The following is a 24,041-nucleotide window of genomic DNA, read 5'->3' as shown; positions in this document are numbered from 1 at the left end:
AGTGGTTACAACAATGTTGTATGGTTGCGAGGCATGGACTATGGATAGAGTTGTGCGCAGGAGGATGGATGTGCTGGAAATGAGATGTTTGAGGACAATGTGTGGTGTGAGGTGGTTTGATCGAGTAAGTAACGTAAGGGTAAGAGAGATGTGTGGAAATAAAAAGAGCGTGGTTGAGAGAGCAGAAGAGGGTGTTTTGAAATGGTTTGGTCACATGGAGAGAATGAGTGAGGAAAGATTGACCAAGAGATATATGTGTCGGAGGTGGAGGGAACGAGGAGAAGAGGGAGACCAAATTGGAGGTGGAAAGATGGAGTGAAAAAGATTTTGTGTGATTGGGGCCTGAACATGCAGGAGGGTGAAAGGAGGGCAAGGAATAGAGTGAATTGGAGCGATGTGGTATACCGGGGTTGACGTGCTGTCAGTGGATTGAATCAAGGCATGTGTATGGGGGTGGGTTGGGCCATTTCTTTCGTCTGTTTCCTTGCGCTACCTTGCAAACGCGGGAGACAGCGACAAAGCAAAAAAAAAAAAAAAAAAAAAAAAATGACTCATGGTGAGGTGCCTGAGGATTGGCGGAATGCGTGCATAGTGCCATTGTACAAAGGCAAAGGGGATAAGAGTGAGTGCTCAAATTACAGAGGTATAAGTTTGTTGAGTATTCCTGGCAAATTGTATGGGAGGGTATTGATTGAGAGGGTGAAGGCATGTACAGAGCATCAGATTGGGGAAGAGAAGTGTGGTTTCAGAAGTGGTAGAGGGTGTGTGGATCAGGTGTTTGCTTTGAAGAATGTATGTGAGAAATACTTAGAAAAGCAAATGGATTTGTATGTAGCATTTATGGATCTGGGGAAGGCATATGATAGAGTTGATAGAGATGCTCTGTGGAAGGTATTAAGAATATATGGTGTGGGAGGCAAGTTGTTAGAAGCAGTGAAAAGTTTTTATCGAGGATGTAAGGCATGTGTACGTGTAGGAAGAGAGGAAAGTGATTGGTTCTCAGTGAATGTAGGTTTGCGGCAGGGGTGTGTGATGTCTCCATGGTTGTTTAATTTGTTTATGGATGGGGTTGTTAGGGAGGTGAATGCAAGAGTTTTGGAAAGAGGGGCAAGGATGAAGTCTGTTGGGGATGAGAGAGCTTGGGAAGTGAGTCAGTTGTTGTTCGCTGATGATACAGCGCTGGTGGCTGATTCATGTGAGAAACTGCAGAAGCTGGTGACTGAGTTTGGTAAAGTGTGTGAAAGAAGAAAGTTAAGAGTAAATGTGAATAAGAGCAAGGTTATTAGGTACAGTAGGGTTGAGGGTCAAGTCAATTGGGAGGTGAGTTTGAATGGAGAAAAACTGGAGGAAGTGATGTGTTTTAGATATCTGGGAGTGGATCTGGCAGCGGAAGTGGATCATAGGGTGGGGGAGGGGGCGAAAATTCTGGGAGCCTTGAAGAATGTGTGGAAGTTGAGAACATTATCTCGGAAAGCAAAAATGGGTATGTTTGAAGGAATAGTGGTTCCAACAATGTTGTATGGTTGCGAGGCGTGGACTATGGATAGAGTTGTGCGCAGGAGGGTGGATGTGCTGGAAATGAGATGTTTGAGGACAATGTGTGGTGTGAGGTGGTTTGATCGAGTAAGTAACGTAAGGGTAAGAGAGATGTGTGGAAATAAAAAGAGCGTGGTTGAGAGAGCAGTAGAGGGTGTTTTGAAATGGTTTGGTCACATGGAGAGAATGAGTGAGGAAAGATTGACCAAGAGGATATATGTGTCGGAGGTGGAGGGAACGAGGAGAAGTGGGAGACCAAATTGGAGGTGGAAAGATGGAGTGAAAAAGATTTTGTGTGATCGGGGCCTGAACATGCAGGAGGGTGAAAGGAGGGCAAGGAATAGAGTGAATTGGAGCGATGTGGTATACCGGGGTTGACGTGCTGTCAGTGGATTGAATCAAGGCATGTGAAGCATCTGGGGTAAACCATGGAAAGCTGTGTAGGTATGTATATTTGCGTGTGTGGATGTATGTATATACATGTGTATGGGGGTGGGTTGGGCCATTTCTTTCGTCTGTTTCCTTGCTCTACCTCGCAAACGCGGGAGACAGCGAAAAAAAAAAAAAAAAAAAAAAGAAGGTTTCCCACAAGATTACATTCACATCTAGGCCTCCTTTCACAATGTTCCTTATTTATTTCTTCTCATTTGATCAGATTAAACTTCATTAAGCAAATATCTGACCAGCTTTGGAGGTTCTGAAACCTCATTGCAGGCTAATGCAGCCTTGGTTATTCTGTACTAAATTCTTGATTATTTATTTATTTATTTTGCTTTGTCGCTGTCTCCCGCGTTTGCGAGGTAGCGCAAGGAAACAGACAAAAGAAATGGCCCAACCCACCCCCATACACATGTATATACATACACGTCCACACACGCAAATATACATACCTATACATTTCAATGTACACATATATATACACACACAGACACATACATATATACCCATGCACACAATTCACACTGTCTGCCTTTATTCATTCCCATCGCCACCTCGCCACACATGGAATACCATCCCCCTCCCCCCTCATGTGTGCGAGATAGCGCTAGGAAAAGACAACAAAGGCGCCATTCGTTCACACTCCGTCTCTAGCTGTCATGCAATAATGCCCGAAACCACAGCTCCCTTTCCACATCCAGGCCCCACACAACTTTCCATGGTTTACCCCAGACGCTTCACATGCCCTGATTCAATCCACTGACAGCATGTCAACCTTGCCCGCCTTTCACCCTCCTGCATGTTCAGGCCCCGATCACTCAAAATCTTTTTCACTCCATCTTTCCACCTCCAATTTGGTCTCCCACTTCTCCTCGTTCCCTCCACCTCCAACACATATATCCTCTTGGTCAATCTTTCCTCACTCATTCTCTCCATGTGCCCAAACCATTTCAAAACACCCTCTTCTGCTCTCTCAACCACGCTCTTTTTATTTCCACACATCTCTCTCACCCTTACATTACTTACTCGATCAAACCACCTCACACCACACATTGTCCTCAAACATCTCATTTCCAGCACATCCACCCTCCTGCGCACAACTCTATCCATAGCCCACGCCTTGCAACCATACAACATTGTTGGAACCACTATTCCTTCAAACATACCCATTTTTGCTTTCCGAGATAATGTTCTCGACTTCCAAACATTCTTCAAGGCTCCCAGGATTTTCGCCCCCTCCCCACCCTATGATTCACTTCCGCTTCCATGGTTCCATCCGCTGCCAGATCCACTCCCAGATATCTAAAACACTTTACTTCCTCCAGTTTTTCTCCATTCAAACTTACCTCCCAATTGACTTGACCCTCAACCCTACTGTACCTAATAACCTTGCTCTTATTCACATTTACTCTTAACTTTCTTCTTTCACACGCTTGATATAACTTGATATAACATTTTTATTATATAACTGCAAGGCCCCTTTTATGGGTCTCTTGCAGCTTTGAGACTACACTACAATCAGTAACGGTGAAGTGCTGGACTCCTTTGGAATGAGAAGCTCCTGAATGAAATTGAACTCCATTTTGTTCACTAACACTCATGTAACCTTGCTGGAAGGTATCTTTTCATTTATGGTGTAACCTCATGCTGATGGAGTCCAGTAACATCATTCAAAAACATCTTCAGTTATGATTCTTGTGTTTATGGCAATTTAGTTTCATAGATTAGAAGTATGAAGGCCCAAAGTGGCTTGCCATAAATAACTCCAACCCAGTTAGAAAAGGCACCTCACCTCACTGTGTCTCTTATCCCTTTTTTCCTCAGATATTACTTGTGTAAACATTTCTTTGTAGAATATGGGAAGGGAAGTTTATGCTCATATTACCCATCCCTTTAACTTTCTTTTAGTATCATTACTCTTTTTAAACTTATATATACTGTCTACATTCATGGTTTCATCACTTCACTTATTCTTTTCATCAAAAAACTTTGATGCTAATGAAATAGTTTCATTTTTTCACGAAAAGATTTTTGACCAGTTTCTTCCTATGACTTTCTTTTGCTCTCATTTTGCATGTTTCGTAGAACTCTTCTTTGTTGATGATATCAGTTTGATTGAGAAATTTGGAGATCGTGATCAAGACTTCCCATATATCTCACTTGTCCAAGATGTGCTGATGTATAGCCTCCAACATTTCCATTCTTCATTCTTTTTTTTTTTTTCTTTTTTTTTTCTAAGAGTTAAGACAACTTGAGATGAAGACTCTAATTTAGGTCTAATATAAGCTGTGAAATGATTTTTGCCCAGTTTATCAAACAATTCCTTAATCATTTTGTTAGTTGAGAATTTGGCATGGACAATATTATGCCATAATGAAGCCATGTCAATTCAAAAGGAAAAATGATAAGTGTATTTACCCTTGAGAGATAGAAATTGCTGGAAATTCCACTATCATGTGCACATTTAGAAAAATCTCAGATCCTCTTTCCCAGTGGTGTTGACCCCATGAGAAAGAGATTCATTTGTATATCTTGTGGGAAAGTACCTACTTTCCCCATCCTTTGCTTACCATTGACTATGGAAACAACAGCTCATTCATTTTAGGCCCACCTCTGGCCTGTCAGATATGTTACTGACCAACTCACTCCTGGTTGACCCCGCCCAGAATTCTGATGGCGTCTGCTACCAGACCAGCTTTTTCCTTCATAGATTAAAATTCTCTCTTTCTATTTTATACTTGTTTTATACTTATACTTATTGCTGTTTCCTGCGTCAGTGAAGTAGCGCAAGGAAATAGATGAAGAATATCCCAGCCACCCACATACAAATATATTTATTATTTATTATACTTCGTCACTGTCTCCCGCATCAGCAAGGTAGCACAAGAAAACAGACGAAAGAATGGCCTAACCCACCCACAATACACATGTATATACATGCACGCCTACATATGCACATATACATACCCATACATTTCAACGTATACATACATGTACATAAACAGACATATACATATATACACATGTACATATTCATACTTGCTTCCCTCATCCATTCCTTTCGCCACCCAGCCACACATGAAATGGCACCCCCTCCCCCGCATGTGTGCTCGAGGGAGTGCTAGGAAAAGACAACAAAGGCCACATTCATTCACACTCAGTCTCTAGCTGTCATGTGTAATGCACCAAAACCACAGCTTCCTTTCCACATCTAGGCACCACAAAACTTCCCATGGTTTACCCCAGATGCTTCACATGCCCTGGTTCAATCCATTGACTGCATGTCAACCCTGGTATACCACAGTGTTCCAGTTCACTCTATTCCTTGCACACCTTTCACTTTCCTGCATGTTCAGGCCCCAGTCGCTCAAAATCTTTTTCACTCCATCCTTTCACCTCCAATTTGATCTCCTACTTCTCCTCGTTCCCTCCACCTCTGACACATATATCCTCTTTGTCATGTCAATCATTCGTCACTCACTCTCTCCATGTGACCAAACCATTTCAATATGCCCTCTTCTGCTCTCCCAACCACACTCTTTTTATTACCACACATCTCTCTTACCCTTTCATTACTTACTCGATCAAACCACCTCACACCACACATTGTCCTCAAACATCTTATTTCCAACACATCCACCCTCCTCCGCACAACCCTATCTATAGCCCATGCCTCGCAACCATATAACATTGTTGGAACAACTGTTCCTTCAAACATACCCATTTTTGCTCTCTGAGATAATGTTCTCGCTTTCCACATTTTTCAGTGCTTTCAGAACCATCACCCCCTCCCCAACCCTGTGACTCACTTCTGCTTTCATGTTTCCATCTGCGATATCCACTCCCAGATATCTAAAACACTTCACTTCCTCCAGTTTTTCTCCATTCAAACTTACCTCCCAATTGATTTGTCCCTCAACCCTACTGAACCTAATACCCTTGTTCTTTTTCACATTTACTCTCAGCTTTCTTTTTTCACACACTTTACCAAACTCAGTCACCAGCTTCTGCAGTTTCTCACCCAAATCAGTCACTAGCACTGCATCATCAGCAAGCAACAGCTATCTCTCTTCCCAAGCCCCCTGATCCACACCAGACTGCACCAGACACCAGACACCCTCTCTCCAGAACTCTTGCATTTACTTCCCTAACCACCCCATCCACAAACATATTAAACAATCATAGAGACATTACACATCCCTGACACAAACCAGCATTTACTGGGAACATATCACTCTCCTCTCTTTCTACGCTTACACATGCCTTACATCCTTGGTAAAAACTTTTCACTCCTAACAACTTACTTCCCGCAACATATACTCTTAAAACCTTCCACAAAGCATCTCTGTCCACCCTATCATATGCCTTCTCCAGATTCCATATATGCTACATGCAAATCCATCTGTTTTTCTAAGTATTTCTTTGATACATTCTTCAAAGCAAACACCTGATCCACACATCCTCTGCCACTTCTGAAACCACACTGCTCTTCCCCAGTCTGATGCTCTTTACATGCCTTTACCCTCTCAATTAATACCCTCCCATATAATTTCCCAGGAATACTCAACAAACTTATGCCTCTTTAATTTGAACACTTGCCCTTATCCCTGTTGCCTTCGTACATTGGCACTCACAAGACATGCATTCCGCCAATCCTCAGGCACTTCACCATGATCCATACATACATTGAATATTGTTACCAACCAATCAACAACACAGTCACCCCCTCTCTTGATGAATTCCACTGCAGTACCTTCCAAAGCCCTTGGCTTTCATCTTCCACAAAAGTTTCTCTACCTCTTTTCTGTTTACCAGACTAGTCTCCCTCACCCACTCGCTTCGCACACCACCCCGACCAAAACACCCTATAACTGCCACTTTATCATCAAACACATTCAACAAACCTTCAAAATACTCACTCCATCTCCTTATCACTTCATCACTACTTGTTATTATTACCTCATTTATTCCCCTTCACTGATGTTCCTGTTTGTTCTCTTGTCTTATGCACATTATTTACCTCCTTCCAAAACATCTTTTATTCTCCCTAAAATTTAATGATACTCTCACCTCAACTCTCATTTGTCCTCATTTTCACCTCTTGCACCTTTCTCTTGACCTCCTGTCACTTTCTTTTATACATCTCCCAGTCATTTGCACTACTTCCCTGCAAGAATCGTCCAAACGCCTCTCTCTTCTCTTTCATTAACAACTTTAGTTCCTTATCTCGCCACTCTCTACCCTTTCTAATCTGCTCACCTCCCACCTTTCTCATGCCACATGCAATCTTTTGCACAAGCTATCACTGCTTTCCTAAATACATCCCATTCCTCCCCACTCCCCCTCAAGTCATTTACTCTCACCTTTTGCCATTCTGCACTCAATCTCTCCTGGTACTTCCTCTCGCAAGTCTCCTTTCCAAGCTCGCTCACTCTCACCACTTTCTTCTCCCCAACATTCTCTCTTCTTTTCTTGGAACCTCTACAAATCTTCACCTTCGCCTCCACAAGATAGTAATCAGACATCCCTCCAGCTGTCCCTCTCAGAACATTTGCATCCAAAAGTCTCTCTTTTACACGGCTATCAATTAACATGTAATCCAATAACTCCCTATGACCATCTCTCCTACTCACATATGTATACATATGTATATCTCACTTTTTAAACCAGGTATTCCCAATCTCTAGTCCTTTTTCAGCACACAAATATACAAGCTCTTCACCATTTCCATTACAACACTAAACACCCCATGTACACCAACTATTCCCTCAATTGCCACATTACTCACCTTTGCATTCAAATCACCCATCACTATAACCCGGTCTCATGCATCAAAATTACTGACACACTCACTCAGCTGCTCCCAAAACACTTGCCTCATGATCTTTCTTCTCATGACCAGGTGCATAGGCACCAATAATCACCCATCTCTCTCGTTCCACTTTCAGTTTTACCCACATCAATCTAGAGTTTACTTTCTTACACTCTACCACATACTCGCACAACTCCTGCTTCAGAAGTGCCACTGCTTCCTTTGCTATTGTCTTCTAACCCACTCCTGATTTTACTCCCAAGACATTCCCATACCACTCTTCACCTTTACTCTTGAGAGCTACATTTTACTCAGAGTCAAAACATCCAGGTTTCTTTCCTCAAAGATACTACCTATCTCTCCTTTCTTCTCATCTTGGTTACATCCACACACATTCAGACACCCCAGTCTGAGCCTCCAAGGAGGATGAGCACTCTCTGCTTGACTCCTTCTTCTGTTTCCCCTTTTAGAAATTTAAATACAAGGGGGGGTTTCCAGCCTCCTGCTCCCGCCCCCTTTAGTCGCCTTCTATGACACGTGGGGAATGCTTGGAAAGTAATCTTTCTCCCCTATTCCATAATTACTTTAAAAAGAGAATAATGTGCATTCATGGATCAAATTTATTTTCTTTCATTTTTTATACTTTATTTTATTATATGCTTGATCGCCGTTTCCAGCATGAGCAAGATAGTGCCAGGAAAGAGATGAAGAATTTCCCATCCACTCATATACATGTGCATATACATACGCAGACTTTACCTACATACACATTTACACATTCATACTTGCTTGCCTTCATCCTTTCCTGTTGCTACCCCACCCCACAGGAAAACAGCATGGCTATCCCCTACTTCAGCAAAGTAGCGCTAGGTATACAGACAAAAAAGGCCACATTTGTTCACACTCAGTGTATAGCTGTCATGTGTAATGCACTGAAACCACAGCTCCCTATCCACATCTAGGCCCCACAGACCTTTCCTTGGTTTACCCAAGATGCTTCACTTTCCTTGTTCAGAACATTGACAGCAAATTGACCCTGGTATACCACATTGTTTCAATTCACTCTATTCCTCGCATGCCTCTCACCTCACTGTTTGTTCATTCTCTGATCACTCAAAATCCTTTTCACTCCATCCTTATGCCTCCAATTTGGTTTCCCGCTTCTTGTACCCTCCACCTCAGACACATATATCCTCTTTGTCAATCTTTCCTCATTCATTCTTGCCATATGTCCAAACCATTTCAGCACAACCTCTTCTGCTCTCTCAACTGTACTCTTTTTATTTCCACACATCTCTCTTACCCTTACATTACTTACTTGGTCAAACCACCTCACACCACATGTTGTCCTCAAACATTTCATTTCCATCACATCCACCTTCCTCTGTACAATCCTATATGTAGCCCATGCCTCACAACTATATAACATTTTTGGAACTACTGTTCTCTCAGACATACTTAATTTTGCTCTACTAGAAAACATTCTTTCCTTCCATTCATTCTTCATCGCTCCCAGAACCTTCACCCCCTCCCCTACCCTGTGACTCACTTCTGCTTCCATGGTTCCATCAGCTGCTAAGTCCACGCACAGATATCTAAAACACTTCACTTCCTCCAATTTTTTTCCATTCATATTTTGTCTTATGCATGTTAATAACTTCCTTCCAAAACATACTTTTATTCTCCCTGAAATTTAATAATACTCTCTCACCCAACTCTTATTTGCCCTCTTTTCACCTCTTGCTCCTTTCTCTAGATCTCCTGCCGCTTTCTTTTATATATCTCCCAGTCATTTGCTACTTCCCTGCAAGTATCGTCCAAATTCCTCAGTTTTTTCTTTCACTAAGAACCTTACTTCATCCCTCAACACACTACCCTTTCTAATCTGCCCACCTCCCACCTTTCTCATGCCACATGCATTTTTTGTGCAAGCCATCACTACCTTAAATGTATCCCATCCTCACCCCCTCCCCTCATGTCATTTGCTCTTATCTTTTGCCATTCTACACTCAATCTCTCCTGGTATTTCTTTGCACAAGTCTTCTTTCTGAACTCACTTACTCTCACCACTTTCTTCTCCTCAACATTCTCTCTTCTTTTCTGGAAACCTCTACAAATCTTCACCTCTTCTACCACAAGATAGTGATCAGACATTGCTCTAGCTGCCCCTGTCAGCACATTAACTTCCTAAAGTCTCTTTTACACACCTGTCAATTAATATGTAATCCAATAATACCCTTTGACCATCTCTCCTACTCTCATAAGTGCACTTATTTATATCTCTCTTTTTAAACTAGGTATTCCCAATCACCAGTCCTTTTTTAGCACACAAATCCAGAAGCTCTTCACCATTACCATTTACAACACTGAACACATCTTGTACACCAATTATACCCTCAACTGCCACATTAATCACCTTCACATTTAATTCACCCTTCACTATAACCCGATCTCGTGCATCAACTCTGCACTTCGGTGAAAGGGGGCAAGTGGGGAAATAATAACAGGTAGTAATGAAGTGAGAACGAGATGGAGTGAATATTTTGAAGGTTTGTTTAATGTATTTGATGATAGAGTGGCAAATATAGGGTGTTTTGGATGGAGTTGTGTGGAAAGTGAGAGGGCCAGGGAGAATGGTTTGGCAAGCAGAGAAGAGGTTATGAAAGCTTTGTGGAAAATGAAATCTGGCAGAGCAGCAGGTTTGGATGGTATTGCAGTAGAATTTATTGTGTTGTTGACTGGTTGGTAAGGGTATTCACTGTATGGATCATGGTTAGGTGCCTGAGGATTGGTGTAATGCTTACATAGTGCCATTGGACAAAGGCAAAGGGGATAAAGGTGAATATTCAAATTACAGAGGCACAAGTTTCTTGAGTATTCTTGGGAAATTATATGGGAGGGTATTGATTGAGAGGGAGAGGGTGAAGGCATGTATAGAGCATCAAATTGGGGAAGAGCAGTGTGGTTTGAGAAATGGTAGAGGATGTGTGGATTAGGTGTTGGCTTTGAAGAATTTTTTTTTCTTATTATTATTATTATCATGCATAATTACCATTTCCTGCATCAACGATACAGTGCATGGAAACAGGCAAAGAATGGCCCAACCACTCATATACACATATTTATTTTATTATACTTTGTTGCTGTCTCCTGTGTTAGTGAGGTAGCCTAGTGAAACAGGTGAAAGAATGGCCCAACCCACCCACATACACATGTATATACATAAACGCCCACTCACGCACTTGTACTTACCTATACATTTCAGCATGTGCATACTTATACATAAACAGACATACATATATACTTTTCTTTCTTTCTTTCAAACTATTCGCCATTTCCCGCATTAGCGAGGTAGCGTGAAGAACAGAGGACTGGGCCTTTGAGGGAATACCTCACCTGGCCCAATTCTCTGTTCCTTCTTTTGGGAAAAAAAAAAAAAAAAACGAGAGGGGAGGATTTCCAGCCCCTCGCTCCCTCCCCTTTTAGTCGCCTTCTACGACACGCAGGGAATACGTGGGAAGTATTCTTAATCCCCTATCCCCAGGGATTATACATATATACACATGAACATATTCATACATGCTGCCTTCATCCATTCTCTACACCACTCCGCCACACATGAAATGGCACCCCCGTGTGCACATGAGGTAGCACTAGGAAAAGACAGCAAAGGCCACATTTATTCACACTCACTCTATATTTGTCATGTGTAATACACCAAAAACACAGCTTCCTTTCCACATCCAGGCCCCTCAAGCCTTTCCATGGTTTACCCAAGATGCTTCATATGCCCTGGTTCAATCCATTTACAGCATGTCAACCTTGGTATACCACATTGTTCCAATGCACTCTATTCCTTGCACGCCTTTCACCCTCCTGCATGTTCAGGCTCCAATCGCTTAAAATCTTTTCCACTCCATCCTTCCACCTCCAATTTGGTCTCCCACTTCTCTTCGCTCCCTCCACCTCCGACACATATATCCTCTTTGTCAATCTTTCCTTACTCATTCTGTCCATGTGACCAAACCATTTCAATACACCCTCTTCTGCTCTCTCAACCACACTCTTTACCACACATCTCTCTTACCCTATCATTACCTACTCGATCAAACCACCTCACACCACATAATGTCCTCAACATCTCATTTCCAACACATCCACCCTCTTCCGCAATCCTATCTATAGTCCATGCCTTGCAACCATATAACATTGTTGGAAAAACTATTCCTTCAAACATACCCATTTTTGCTCTCTGAGATAATGTTCTCTCCTTCCACACATTCTTCAATGCTTCCAGCACCTTCTCCCCCTGCCCCACCCTGTGACTCACTTCTACTTCCATGGTTCCATCCACTGCCAAATCCACCCCCAGATATCTAAAACACTTCACTTCCTCCGGTTTTTCTCCATTCAAACTTACCTCCCAATTGACTTGGCCCTCAACCCTACTGAACCTAATTACCATGCTCTTATTCACATTTACTCCCAGCTTTCTTCTTTCACACACCTTACCAAACTCAGTCACCAGCTTCTTCAGTTTCTCACCCAAATCAGCCACCAGCACTGTATCATCAGCGAACAGCAAATGACTCACTTCCTAAGTCCTCTCATCGACAAAAGACTGCATACTTGCTCCACTCCAAAACTTGCATTCACCTCCCTAACAACCCCATCCATAAACAAATTAAACAACCATGGAGACATCACGCAACCCTGCTGCAAACCGACATTCACAAGGAACCAATCACTTTCCTCTCTTCCTCCTTGTACACATGCCTTACATCCTTGATAAAAACTTTTCACTGCCTCTAGCAACTTATCTCCCACGCCATATACTCTTAATACCTTCCACAGAGCATGTCTTTTTATTACACATATCTTTCTTACCCTTTCATTACTTACTCAATCAAACCACCTCACACCACATATTGTCCTCAAACATCTCATTTCCCGCACATCCACCCTCCTACACACAACTCTATCTATAGCCCACACCTCGCAACTATATAACATTGTTGGAACCACTACTCCTTCAAACATACACATTTTTGCATTCCAAGATAACATTCTCGACTTCCACACATTCTTCAATGCTCCCAGAACTTTTGCCCCCTCCCCCACCCTATGATTCACTTCTGCTTCCATGGTTCCATCCGCTGCCAAATCCACTCCCAGATACCTAAAACATTTCACTTCCTCCAGTTTTTCTCCATTCAAACTTACCTCCCAGTTGACTTGACCCTCAACCCTACTGTACTGTACCTTGCTCTTTTGCACATTTACTCTCAGCTTTCTTCTTTCACACACTTTACCAAACTCAGTCCAGCTTCTGCGGTTTCTCACATGAATCAGCCACCAGTGCTGTATCATCAGCGAACAACAACTGACTCACTTCCCAAGCTCTCTCATCCACAACAGACTGCATACTTGCCCCCCTTTCCAAAACTCTAGCATTCACCTCCCTAACAACCCCATCCATAAACAAATTAAACAACCATGGGACATCATGCACCCCTGCCACAAACCAACATTCACTGAGAACCAATCACTTTCCTCTCTTCTTACACGTACACATGCCTTACATCCTCGATAAAAACTTTTCACTGCTTCTAACAACTTGCCTCCCACCATATATTCTTAATACCTTCCACAGAGCATCTCTATCAACTCTATCGTATGCCTTCTCCAGATCCATAAATGCTACATACAAATCTATTTGCTTTTCTAAGTATTTTTCACATACATTCTTCAAAGGAAACACCTGATCCACACATCCTCTACCACTTCTGAAACCATACTGCTCTTCCCCAATCTGATGCTCTGTACATGCCTTCAACCTCTCAGTCAATACCCTCCCATATAATTTCCCAGGAATACTCAACAAACTTATACCTCTGTAATTTGAGCACTCAGTTTTATCTCCTTTGCCTTTGTACAGTGGCACTATGCAAGTATTCCACCAATCCTCAGTTACCTTACCATGAGTCATACATACATTGAATAACCTCACCAACCAGTCAATAATACAGTCACCCCCTTTTTTAATAAATTCCGTTGCAATATCATCTAAACCTGCTGCCTTGCTAGCTTTCATCTTCTGCAAAGCTTTTACTACCTCTTCTCTGTTAACCAAATCATTCTCCCTAACCCTCTCACTTTGCACACCACCTGGACCAAAACACCATATATCTGCCACTCTGTCATGAAACACATTCAACAAACCTTCAAAATACTCACTCCATCTCTTTCTCACAATACCACTACTTGTTATCACCTCCCCATTTGCCCCCTTCACTGATGTTCCCATATGTTCCCTTGTCTTATGCACTTTTAATTACCTCCTTCCAGAACATCTTTTTATTCTCCTTAAAATTTAATGATACTTTCTCACCCTAACTCTCATTTGCCCTCATTTTCACCTCTTGCACCTTTCTCTTGACCTCCTGCCTCTTTCTTTTATACATCTCCCAGTCATTTGCATTATTTCCCTGCGAAAATTGTCCAAATGCCTCTCTCTTCTCTTTCACTAATGACCTTACTTCATCCCACCACTCACTACCCTTTCTAATCTGCCCACCTCCCATGCTTCTCATGCCACAAGCATCTTTTGCACAAGCCATCACTGCTTCCCTAAAAACATCCCATTCCTCCCCCACTCCCCTTACCTCCTTTGTTCTCACCTTTTTCCATTCTGCACTCAGTCTCTCCTGGTTCTTCCTCACACAAGTCTCTTTCCCAAGCTCAGTTACTCTCACCACTCTCTTCACCCCAACATTCTCTTTTCTTTTCTGAAAATCTCCATAAATCTTCACTTTCTCCTCCACAAGATAATGATCAGACATCCCTCCAGTTGCACCTCTCAGCACATTAACATCCAAAAGTCTCTCTTTCATGTGCCTATCAATTAACATGTAATCCAGTAACACTCTCTGGCCATCTCTCCTACTTACATACATATACTTCTGTGTATCTCTCTTTTTAAACCAGGTATTCCCAATCACCAGTCCTTTTTCAGCACATAAATCTACAAACTCTTCACCATTTCCATTTACAACACTTAACTCCCCATGTACACCCATTATTCCCTCAACTGCCACATTACTCATCTTTGCATTCAAATCACCCAACATTATAACCTGGTCTTGTGCATCAAAACTACTAACACACTCACTCAGCTGCTCCCAAAACACTTGCCTCTCATGATCTTTCTTCTCATACCCAGGTGCATATGCACCAATAATCACCCATCTCTCTCCATCCACTTTCAGTTTTACCCATATCAGTCTAGAATTTACTTTTTTACACTCTATCACATACTCCCACCACTCCTGTTTCAGGAGTAGTGCTACTCCTTCCCTTGCTCATGTCCTCTCACTAACCCCTGACTTTACTCCCAAGACATTCCTAAACCACTCTTACCCTTGAGCTTCGTTTCACTCAGAGCCAAAACATGCAGGTTCCTTTCCTCAAACACACTACCTATGTCTTTTTTTTCTCATGTTGGTTACATCCACACATATTTAGACACCCCAGTCTGAGCCTTCGAGGAGGATGAGCACTCCCCACGTGTCTCCTTCTTCTGTTTCCCCTTTTAGAAAGTTAAAATACAAGGAGGGGAGGGTTTCTAGCCCCCCCCTGCTCCCGTCCCCTTTAGTCGCCTTCTATGACACATGAGGAATGTGTGGTAAGTATTCTTTCTCCCCTATCCCCAGGGGATATATATGTACATAAATCACTATACCCCATTTGAAACAGTGTTGGGGTTTGCCAGTGAGGTTGGTGCCCTCTAGTGAGCAGTGGCAACTACGTGATGTGGCACCATACCACATGAGCCCACTTGAGTTGCAGTTTAACTGTTGTAGGGGGCAGGAATGCTTTGTTGTGCTCTCTACCTCTTCCCTGGATCCTCCCCATTTTGTACCACTATTGTGGTCAGAAATGCTCACCTTACAAGTGATATAATAACTTCTATAGTTTTAGTTGTGTAGGGGAAATAAGGTACTCAAGGAAATTTCTAAAATCACCAGTGTGAGCTTGGGATCAGTACAACAAACGGTGAAGATATTTAATGATAGTGGCAGTACTGCTTCTCCAAACCATGTGAAACACCCTGGGAAGGCCAGAAAAACCTCTCCGTGTGCTCAGAATGTTCTTTAATGTCAATTGGATGTAGGTTCATGCTTGAGGGCAAAAGAATTTAGAAATCCTGGAGTATCCTGATGTATTGTTAAGGATAGTGCAGTGCCACTTACACAGGGACCTTAAGTACCGAAGTTGCAGGCTGCATCCCACATTGCTCGTAAAGAGTCGAGTTTTGCAAGGAAAATGTAACGTTGGATACAACTAAGTTCAGAAGTGTCTTAAGGAGTGACGAGTTCACGTTTTCTGTGACAGCTGTGGTGGGCATGTGCACAGGTGACCAGCCTTTGATCCATTTGACTTTAAGTACATTGCAAGCACTGTAAAGTTCCCTGCTTCACTTATGGTATGGAATTGTTTCAGTAATTAATTTGATGGGGACCCTGTAGTGTTGCCTAAGAATGAGAATATGAACCAACAGTTACCGCGAGCTACTTTGTGACTATCTTCCAGATTCATTCGGTAAGTGCAAGGCTGAAGTGTTCATGCAGGATGGGGCTTCCTGCTACACTACCAGAATAGTCAATGATTGCCTTGAGGACTGTGCTGTGGAGTTTTTCAGTGACTGGCCTGGGAAGTCATCGGATTGGAAGCCATTAGAAAACTTTTGGGCTTTTAAGAAAAATGAGATTACATAACGGATACATCACTGCCTACATAACATGGATACATCATCGCTACCTAAGCCGGAGGCAACCATTCATGAAATTTAGGCTAAGGTGGACCCTGTATGGGTTCAGAACGTTGCTAATTCAGTTCAAGTCATTTCAAGGAGTGTATAAAGAGAAAAGGGAAACCAGTGAAATATTAGTAGTGAATACACAGTTTTCATGGTTTTATTTCATGTTTACCCTTGATTGTTCTGTAGCAGCCCCACTTGTGCCAACTTCATTGGCACACATGCACACACACACACACATACACAAACACACTACTTCCTACCCCAGGAGTCCCTTCTATCTTCTTGAGGGTCCTCATCACTTGAGAAGCTGGCCATGCCCACTGATCAGGACCACAGATTGTAGATTGTTGTGATGTGTGTACATTTGTGTATAGAAAATGCAGGGAAATCAAGTAGTGAGTGTTCATTGGCTTCTTTATGGTAGTTTCATAAGGGGCATGAAAGGTCGTAGGATATAATGAAATGCTGTATAGAGATGTAGCAATAGATGATGTCCAGCGCATATATGAGATAGTGTGGCTCTTGTTTTTCCTAAGAGTTTTTTCTTGAGTGTATGTCTGGTGTGTTGGAGTTTAAGACTGGGTTGGAAGGTCAGTAGTTTAGAGCTTTATGAGTTAGTTCAATGTGTAATTGTTATGTCACTGTTATATTAGTTGGGATTGAGGGGTCTGTGAGTAGAGGTTACTGAAGTGTGAGGCATGGATGAGCTACTTATTTTTAGTTGGATGCTGATGGCTAGTCATAGAGTGGTTGGTTGGCTGAGGTTTAGTGCTGTTGCAAAGAATTGAGGGTGGGACTGTATTTAGAGGATCTTTGTGTCATTGTGGTGGTGTTGAGTGTATGTGGTTTGCATCTTTGTTATATATGCTTTAAAGAGGATAGAAGACCAGGCAGATGAGTCTTAGTCTCAAGTGGATTGGATGAATTGTGTGTAGAGATGCTAATGGACTCTGCCTTCTCAAGGTTATGGAATGAGTGAAAAGTCACTTTTAATGAAGCTGTAACATTGGGAATACGGTTTTGTCAAAGAACTCACTCCAGAGGTGTTCATGTTTTCCTAGTAATGGAAGTAGCACATCCTTAGGCTACAGGCATCTGTAGATAAAGTCCTGGGTAACACTAGAACTCTCTTAGGAAGAGGTCTTGGAGTAACTACGATAATAATGATGATGATAATCATGATATTACTAGTAATATGTGTTATATATGAATGTAATATTTATATATGCAAAATGCTTTTTTGCAGTTCAAAACTAAGAAAGGAAAAGGGAAGGCAGAAAGTGTAGTGGATGGTGCCTCGGCAGACAATAATGTGTTTACTGAAGAGCTTCAGGTTAGTGTTTTAAAGATGTTACATTAATTTTAGAGCAAAACCAGAAGGTATTTCTGTAAGTAATTGACTTTAGCCATGATATGGTGTATATCATTACTGAAAATGCTTTATATATCCCTAGGGATAGGGGAGAAAGAATACTTCCCATGTATTCCCTGCGTGTTGTAGAAGGCGACTAAAACGGGAGGGAGCGGGGGGCTGGAAATCCTCCCCTCTCTCTCTCTCTCTCTCTCTCTCTCTCTCTCTCTCTCTCTCTCTCTCTCTCTCTCTCTCTCTCTCTCTCTCTCTCTCTTTTTTTTTTTCCAAAAGAAGGAACAGAGAAGGGGGCCAGGTGAGGATATTCCCTCAGAGGCCCAGTCCTCTGTTCTTAATGCTTCCTTGCTAACGCGGGAAATGGCGAATATTTTGAAAGAAAAAGTAAGAGATATATATATATATATATATATATATATATATATATATATATATATATATATATATATATATATTTTTTTTTTTTTTTTTTTTTTTTTTATACTTTGTCGCCGTCTCCCGCGTCTGCGAGGTAGCGCAAGGAAACAGACGAAAGAAATGGCCCAACCCCCCCCCCCCATACACATGTACATACACATGTACATACACATGTCCACACACGTGTATACATACCTACACAGCTTTCCATGGTCCACCCCAGACGCCTCACATGCCTTGATTCACTCCACTGACAGCACGTCAACCCCTGTATACCACATCGCTCCAATTCACTCTATTCCTTGCCCTCCTTACACCCTCCTGCATGTTCAGGCCCCGATCACACAAAATCTTTTTCACTCCATCTTTCCACCTCCAATTTGGTCTCCCTCTTCTCCTCGTTCCCTCCACCTCCGACACATATATCCTCTTGGTCAATCTTTCCTCACTCATTCTCTCCATGTGCCCAAACCATTTCAAAACACCCTCTTCTGCTCTCTCAACCACGCTCTTTTTATTTCCACACATCTCTCTTACCCTTACGTTACTTACTCGATCAAACCACCTCACACCACACATTGTCCTCAAACATCTCATTTCCAGCACATCCATCCTCCTGCGCACAACTCTATCCATAGCCCATGCCTCGCAACCATACAACATTGTTGGAACCACTATTCCTTCAAACATACCCATTTTTGCTTTCCGAGATAATGTTCTCGACTTCCACACATTTTTCAAGGCTCCCAAAATTTTCGCCCCCTCCCCCACCCTATGATCCACTTCCGCTTCCATGGTTCCATCCGCTGACAGATCCACTCCCAGATATCTAAAACACTTCACTTCCTCCAGTTTTTCTCCATTCAAACTTACCTCCCAATTGACTTGACCCTCAACCCTACTGTACCTAATAACCTTGCTCTTATTCACATTTACTCTTAACTATATATATATATATATATATATATATATATATATATATATATATTTATTCTTCTTCTTCTTCTTCATACTATTCGCCATTTCCCGCATTAGCGAGGTAGCGCTAAGAACAGAGGAGTGGGCCTTTGAGGGAATATCCTCACCTGGCCCCCTTCTCTGTTCCTTCTTTTGGAGAATTAAAAAAAAAAAAAATGAGAGGGGAGGATTTCCATCTCCCCGCTCCCTTCCCTTTTAGTCGCCTTCTACGACACGCAGGGAATACGTGGGAAGTATTCTTTCTCCCCTATCCCCAGGGATAATATATATATATATATATATATATATATATATATATATATATATATATATATATATATATATATATATATATATATATATATATATATATATATCTTTCTTTCTTCCGCAAAGCTTTTACTACCTCTTCTCTGTTTACCAAATCATTTTCCCTAACCCTCTCACTTTGCACACCACCTCGACCAAAACACCCTATATCTGCCACTCTGTCATCAGACACATTCAACAAACCTTCAAAATACTCATTCCATCTCCTTCTCACATCACCGCTACTTGTTATCACCTCCCCATTTACGCCCTTCACTGAAGTTCCCATTTGCTCCCTTGTCTTACGCACCCTATTTACCTCCTTCCAGAACATCTTTTTATTTTCCCTAAAATTTACTGATAGTCTCTCACCCCAACTCTCATTTGCCCTTTTTTTCACCTCTTGCACCTTTCTCTTGACCTCCTGTCTCTTTCTTTTATACTTCTCCCACTCAATTGCATTTTTTCCCTGCAAAAACCGTCCAAATGCCTCTCTCTTCTCTTTCACTAATACTCTTACTTCTTCATCCCACCACTCACTACCCTTTCTAAACAGCCCACCTCCCACTCTTCTCATGCCACAAGCATCTTTTGTGCAATCCATCACTGATTCCCTAAATACATCCCATTCCTCCCCCACTCCCCTTACTTCCATTGTTCTCACCTTTTTCCATTCTGTACACAGTCTCTCCTGGTACTTCCCCACACAGGTCTCCTTCCCAAGCTCACTTACTCTCACCACCTTCTTCACCCCAACATTCACTCCTCTTTTCTGAAAACCCATACTAATCTTCACCTTAGCCTCCACAAGATAATGATCAGACATCCCTCCAGTTGCACCTCTCAGCACATTAACATCCAAAAGCCGGCAAGGCAGCAGGTTTGGATGGTATTGCAGTGGAATTTATTAAGAAAGGGGGTGACTGTATTGTTGACTGGTTGGTAAGGTTATTTAATGTATGTATGACTCATGGTGAGGTGCCTGAGGATTGGCGGAATGCGTGCATAGTGCCATTGTACAAAGGCAAAGGGGATAAGAGTGAGTGCTCAAATTACAGAGGTATAAGTTTGTTGAGTATTCCTGGTAAATTATATGGGAGGGTATTGATTGAGAGGGTGAAGGCATGTACAGAGCATCAGATTGGGGAAGAGCAGTGTGGTTTCAGAAGTGGTAGAGGATGTGTGGATCAGGTGTTTGCTTTGAAGAATGTATGTGAGAAATACTTAGAAAAGCAAATGGATTTGTATGTAGCATTTATGGATCTGGAGAAGGCATATGATAGAGTTGATAGAGATGCTCTGTGGAAGGTATTAAGAATATATGGTGTGGGAGGCAAGTTGTTAGAAGCAGTGAAAAGTTTTTATCGAGGATGTAAGGCATGTGTACGTGTAGGAAGAGAGGAAAGTGATTGGTTCTCAGTGAATGTAGGTTTGCGGCAGGGGTGTGTGATGTCTCCATGGTTGTTTAATTTGTTTATGGATGGGGTTGTAAGGGAGGTAAATGCAAGAGTCCTGGAAAGAGGGGCAAGTATGAAGTCTGTTGGGGATGAGAGAGCTTGGGAAGTGAGTCAGTTGGTACGCTGATGATACAGCGCTGGTGGCTGATTCATGTGAGAAACTGCAGAAGCTGGTGACTGAGTTTGGTAAAGTGTGTGGAAGAAGAAAGTTGAGAGTAAATGTGAATAAGAGCAAGGTTATTAGGTACAGTAGGGGTGAGGGTCAAGTCAATTGGGAGGTGAGTTTGAATGGAGAAAAACTGGAGGAAGTGAAGTGTTTTAGATATCTGGGAGTGGATCTGTCAGCGGATGGAACCATGGAAGCGGAAGTGGATCATAGGGTGGGGGAGGGGGCGAAAATTTTGGGAGCCTTGAAAAATGTGTGGAAGTCGAGAACACTATCTCGGAAAGCAAAAATGGGTATGTTTGAGGGAATAGTGGTTCCAACAATGTTGTATGGTTGCGAGGCGTGGGCTATGGATAGAGATGTGCGCAGGAGGATGGATGTGCTGGAAATGAGATGTTTGAGGACAATGTGTGGTGTGAGGTGGTTTGATCGAGTAAGTAACGTAAGGGTAAGAGAGATGTGTGGAAATAAAAAGAGCGTGGTTGAGAGAGCAGAAGAGGGTGTTTTGAAATGGTTTGGGCACATGGAGAGAATGAGTGAGGAGAGATTGACCAAGAGGATATATGTGTCGGAGGTGGAGGGAACGAGGAGAAGAGGGAGACCAAATTGGAGGTGGAAAGATGGAGTGAAAAAGATTTTGTGTGATCGGGGCCTGAACATGCAGGAGGGTGAAAGGAGGGCAAGAAATAGAGTGAATTGGAGTCATGTGGTATACAGGGGTTGACGTGCTGTCAGTGGATTGAAGCAAGGCATGTGAAGCGTCTGGGGTAAACCATGGAAAGCTGTGTAGGTATGTATATTTGCGTGTGTGGACGTGTGTATGTACATGTGTATGGGGGGGGGGGTTGGGCCATTTCTTTCGTCTGTTTCCTTGCGCTACCTCGCAAACGCGGGAGACAGCGACAAAGTATAAAAAAAAAAAGAAAAAAATATATATATATATATATATATATATATATATATATATATATATATATATATATATATATACATATCATTTTCTTTCAAACTATTCGCCATTTCCCGCATTAGCGAGGTAGCATTAAGAACAGAGGACTGGGCCTTTGAGGGAATACCCTCACCTGGCCCAATTCTCTGTTCCTTCTTTTGGAAAATTAAAAAAAAACGAGAGGGGAGGATTTCCAGCCCCCCGCTCCCTCCCCTTTTAGTCGCCTTCTACGACACGCAGGGAATACGTGGGAAGTATATATATATATATATATATTTTTTCTTTTTTTGCTTTGTTGCTGTCTCCCGCGTTTGCGAGGTAGCGCAAGGAAACAGACGAAAGAAATGGCCCAACCCACCCCCATACACATGTATATACATACGTCCACACACGCAAATATACATACCTACACAGCTTTCCATGGTTTACCCCAGACGCTTCACATGCCCTGATTCAATCCACTGACAGCACGTCAACCCCGGTATACCACATCGATCCAATTCACTCTATTCCTTGCCCTCCTTTCACCCTCCTGCATGTTCAGGCCCTGATCACACAAACTCTTTTTCACTCCATCTTTCCACCTCCAATTTAGTCTCCCACTTCTCCTCGTTCCCTCCACCTCCAACACATATATCCTCTTGGTCAATCTTTCCTCACTCATTCTCTCCATGTGCCCAAACCATTTCAAAACACCTTCTTCTGCTCTCTCAACCACGCTCTTTTTATTTCCACACATCTCTCTTACCCTTACGTTACTTACTCGATCAAACCACCTCACACCACACATTGTCTTCAAACATCTCATTTCCAGCACATCCATCCTCCTGCGCACAACTCTATCCATAGCCCACGCCTCGCAACCATACAGCATTGTTGGAACCGCTATTCCTATAAACATACCCGTTTTTGCTCTCCGAGATAATGTTCTCGACTTCCAAACATTCTTCAAGTCTCCCAGAATTTTTGCCCCCTCCCCCACCCTATGATTCACTTCCACTTCCATGGTTCCATCTGCTGCCAAATCCACTCCCAGATATCTAAAACACTTTACTTCCTCCAGTTTTTCTCCATTCAAACTTACCTCCCACTTGACTTGACCCTCAACCCTACTGTACCTAATAACCTTGCTCTTATTCACATTTACTCTCAACTTTCTTCTTTCACACACTTTACCAAACTCAGTCACCAGCTTCTGCAGTTTCTCACATGAATCAGCCACCAGCGCTGTATCATCAACGAACATCAACTGACTCGCTTCCCAAGCTCTCTCATCCACAGCAGACTGCATACTTGCCCCTCTTTCCAAAACTCTTGCATTCACCTCCCTAACAACCCCATCCATAAACAAATTAAACAACCATGGAGACTTCACACACCCCTGTCTTAAACCTACATTCACTGAGAACCAATCACTTTCCTCTCTTCCTACACGTACACATGCCTTACATCCTCAATAAAAACTTTTCACTGCTTCTAACAACTTGCCTCCCACACCATATATTCTTAATACCTTCCACAGAGCATCTCTATCAACTCTATCATAAGCCTTCTCCAGATCCGTAAATGCTACATACAAATCCATTTGCTTTTCTAAATATTTTTCACATACATTCTTCAAAGGAAACACCTGATCCACACATCCTCTACCACTTCTGAAACCATACTGCTCTTCCCCAGTCTGATGCTCTGTACATGCCTTCACCCTCTCAATCAATACCCTCCCATATAATTTCCCAGGAATACTCCACAAACTTGTACCTCTGTAATTTGAGCACTCACTCTTATCCCCTTTGCCTTTGTACAATGGCAC

At 42.4% G+C, this 24,041-nt stretch overlaps 1 protein-coding gene across 3 annotated transcripts in view; it reads left to right on the top strand.

Moving 5' to 3' along the window:
- LOC139751400 (protein phosphatase 1 regulatory subunit 21) overlaps nucleotides 1-24,041 on the top strand; it is a 321,946-nt gene that overhangs the window by 61,196 nt on the left and 236,709 nt on the right. For all 3 annotated transcript variants that reach the window (XM_071666786.1, XM_071666784.1, XM_071666785.1), the window contains exon 4: nucleotides 17,854-17,940. In XM_071666786.1, coding sequence (XP_071522887.1) covers nucleotides 17,854-17,940 — 87 coding nt within the window. The remainder of the gene's footprint in view (nucleotides 1-17,853; nucleotides 17,941-24,041) is intronic.

Source organism: Panulirus ornatus, chromosome 11, assembly GCF_036320965.1.
Source record: "Panulirus ornatus isolate Po-2019 chromosome 11, ASM3632096v1, whole genome shotgun sequence".
Lineage (NCBI taxonomy): Eukaryota > Metazoa > Arthropoda > Malacostraca > Decapoda > Palinuridae > Panulirus > Panulirus ornatus.
This window is presented reverse-complemented; position numbering and strand designations above follow the sequence as displayed.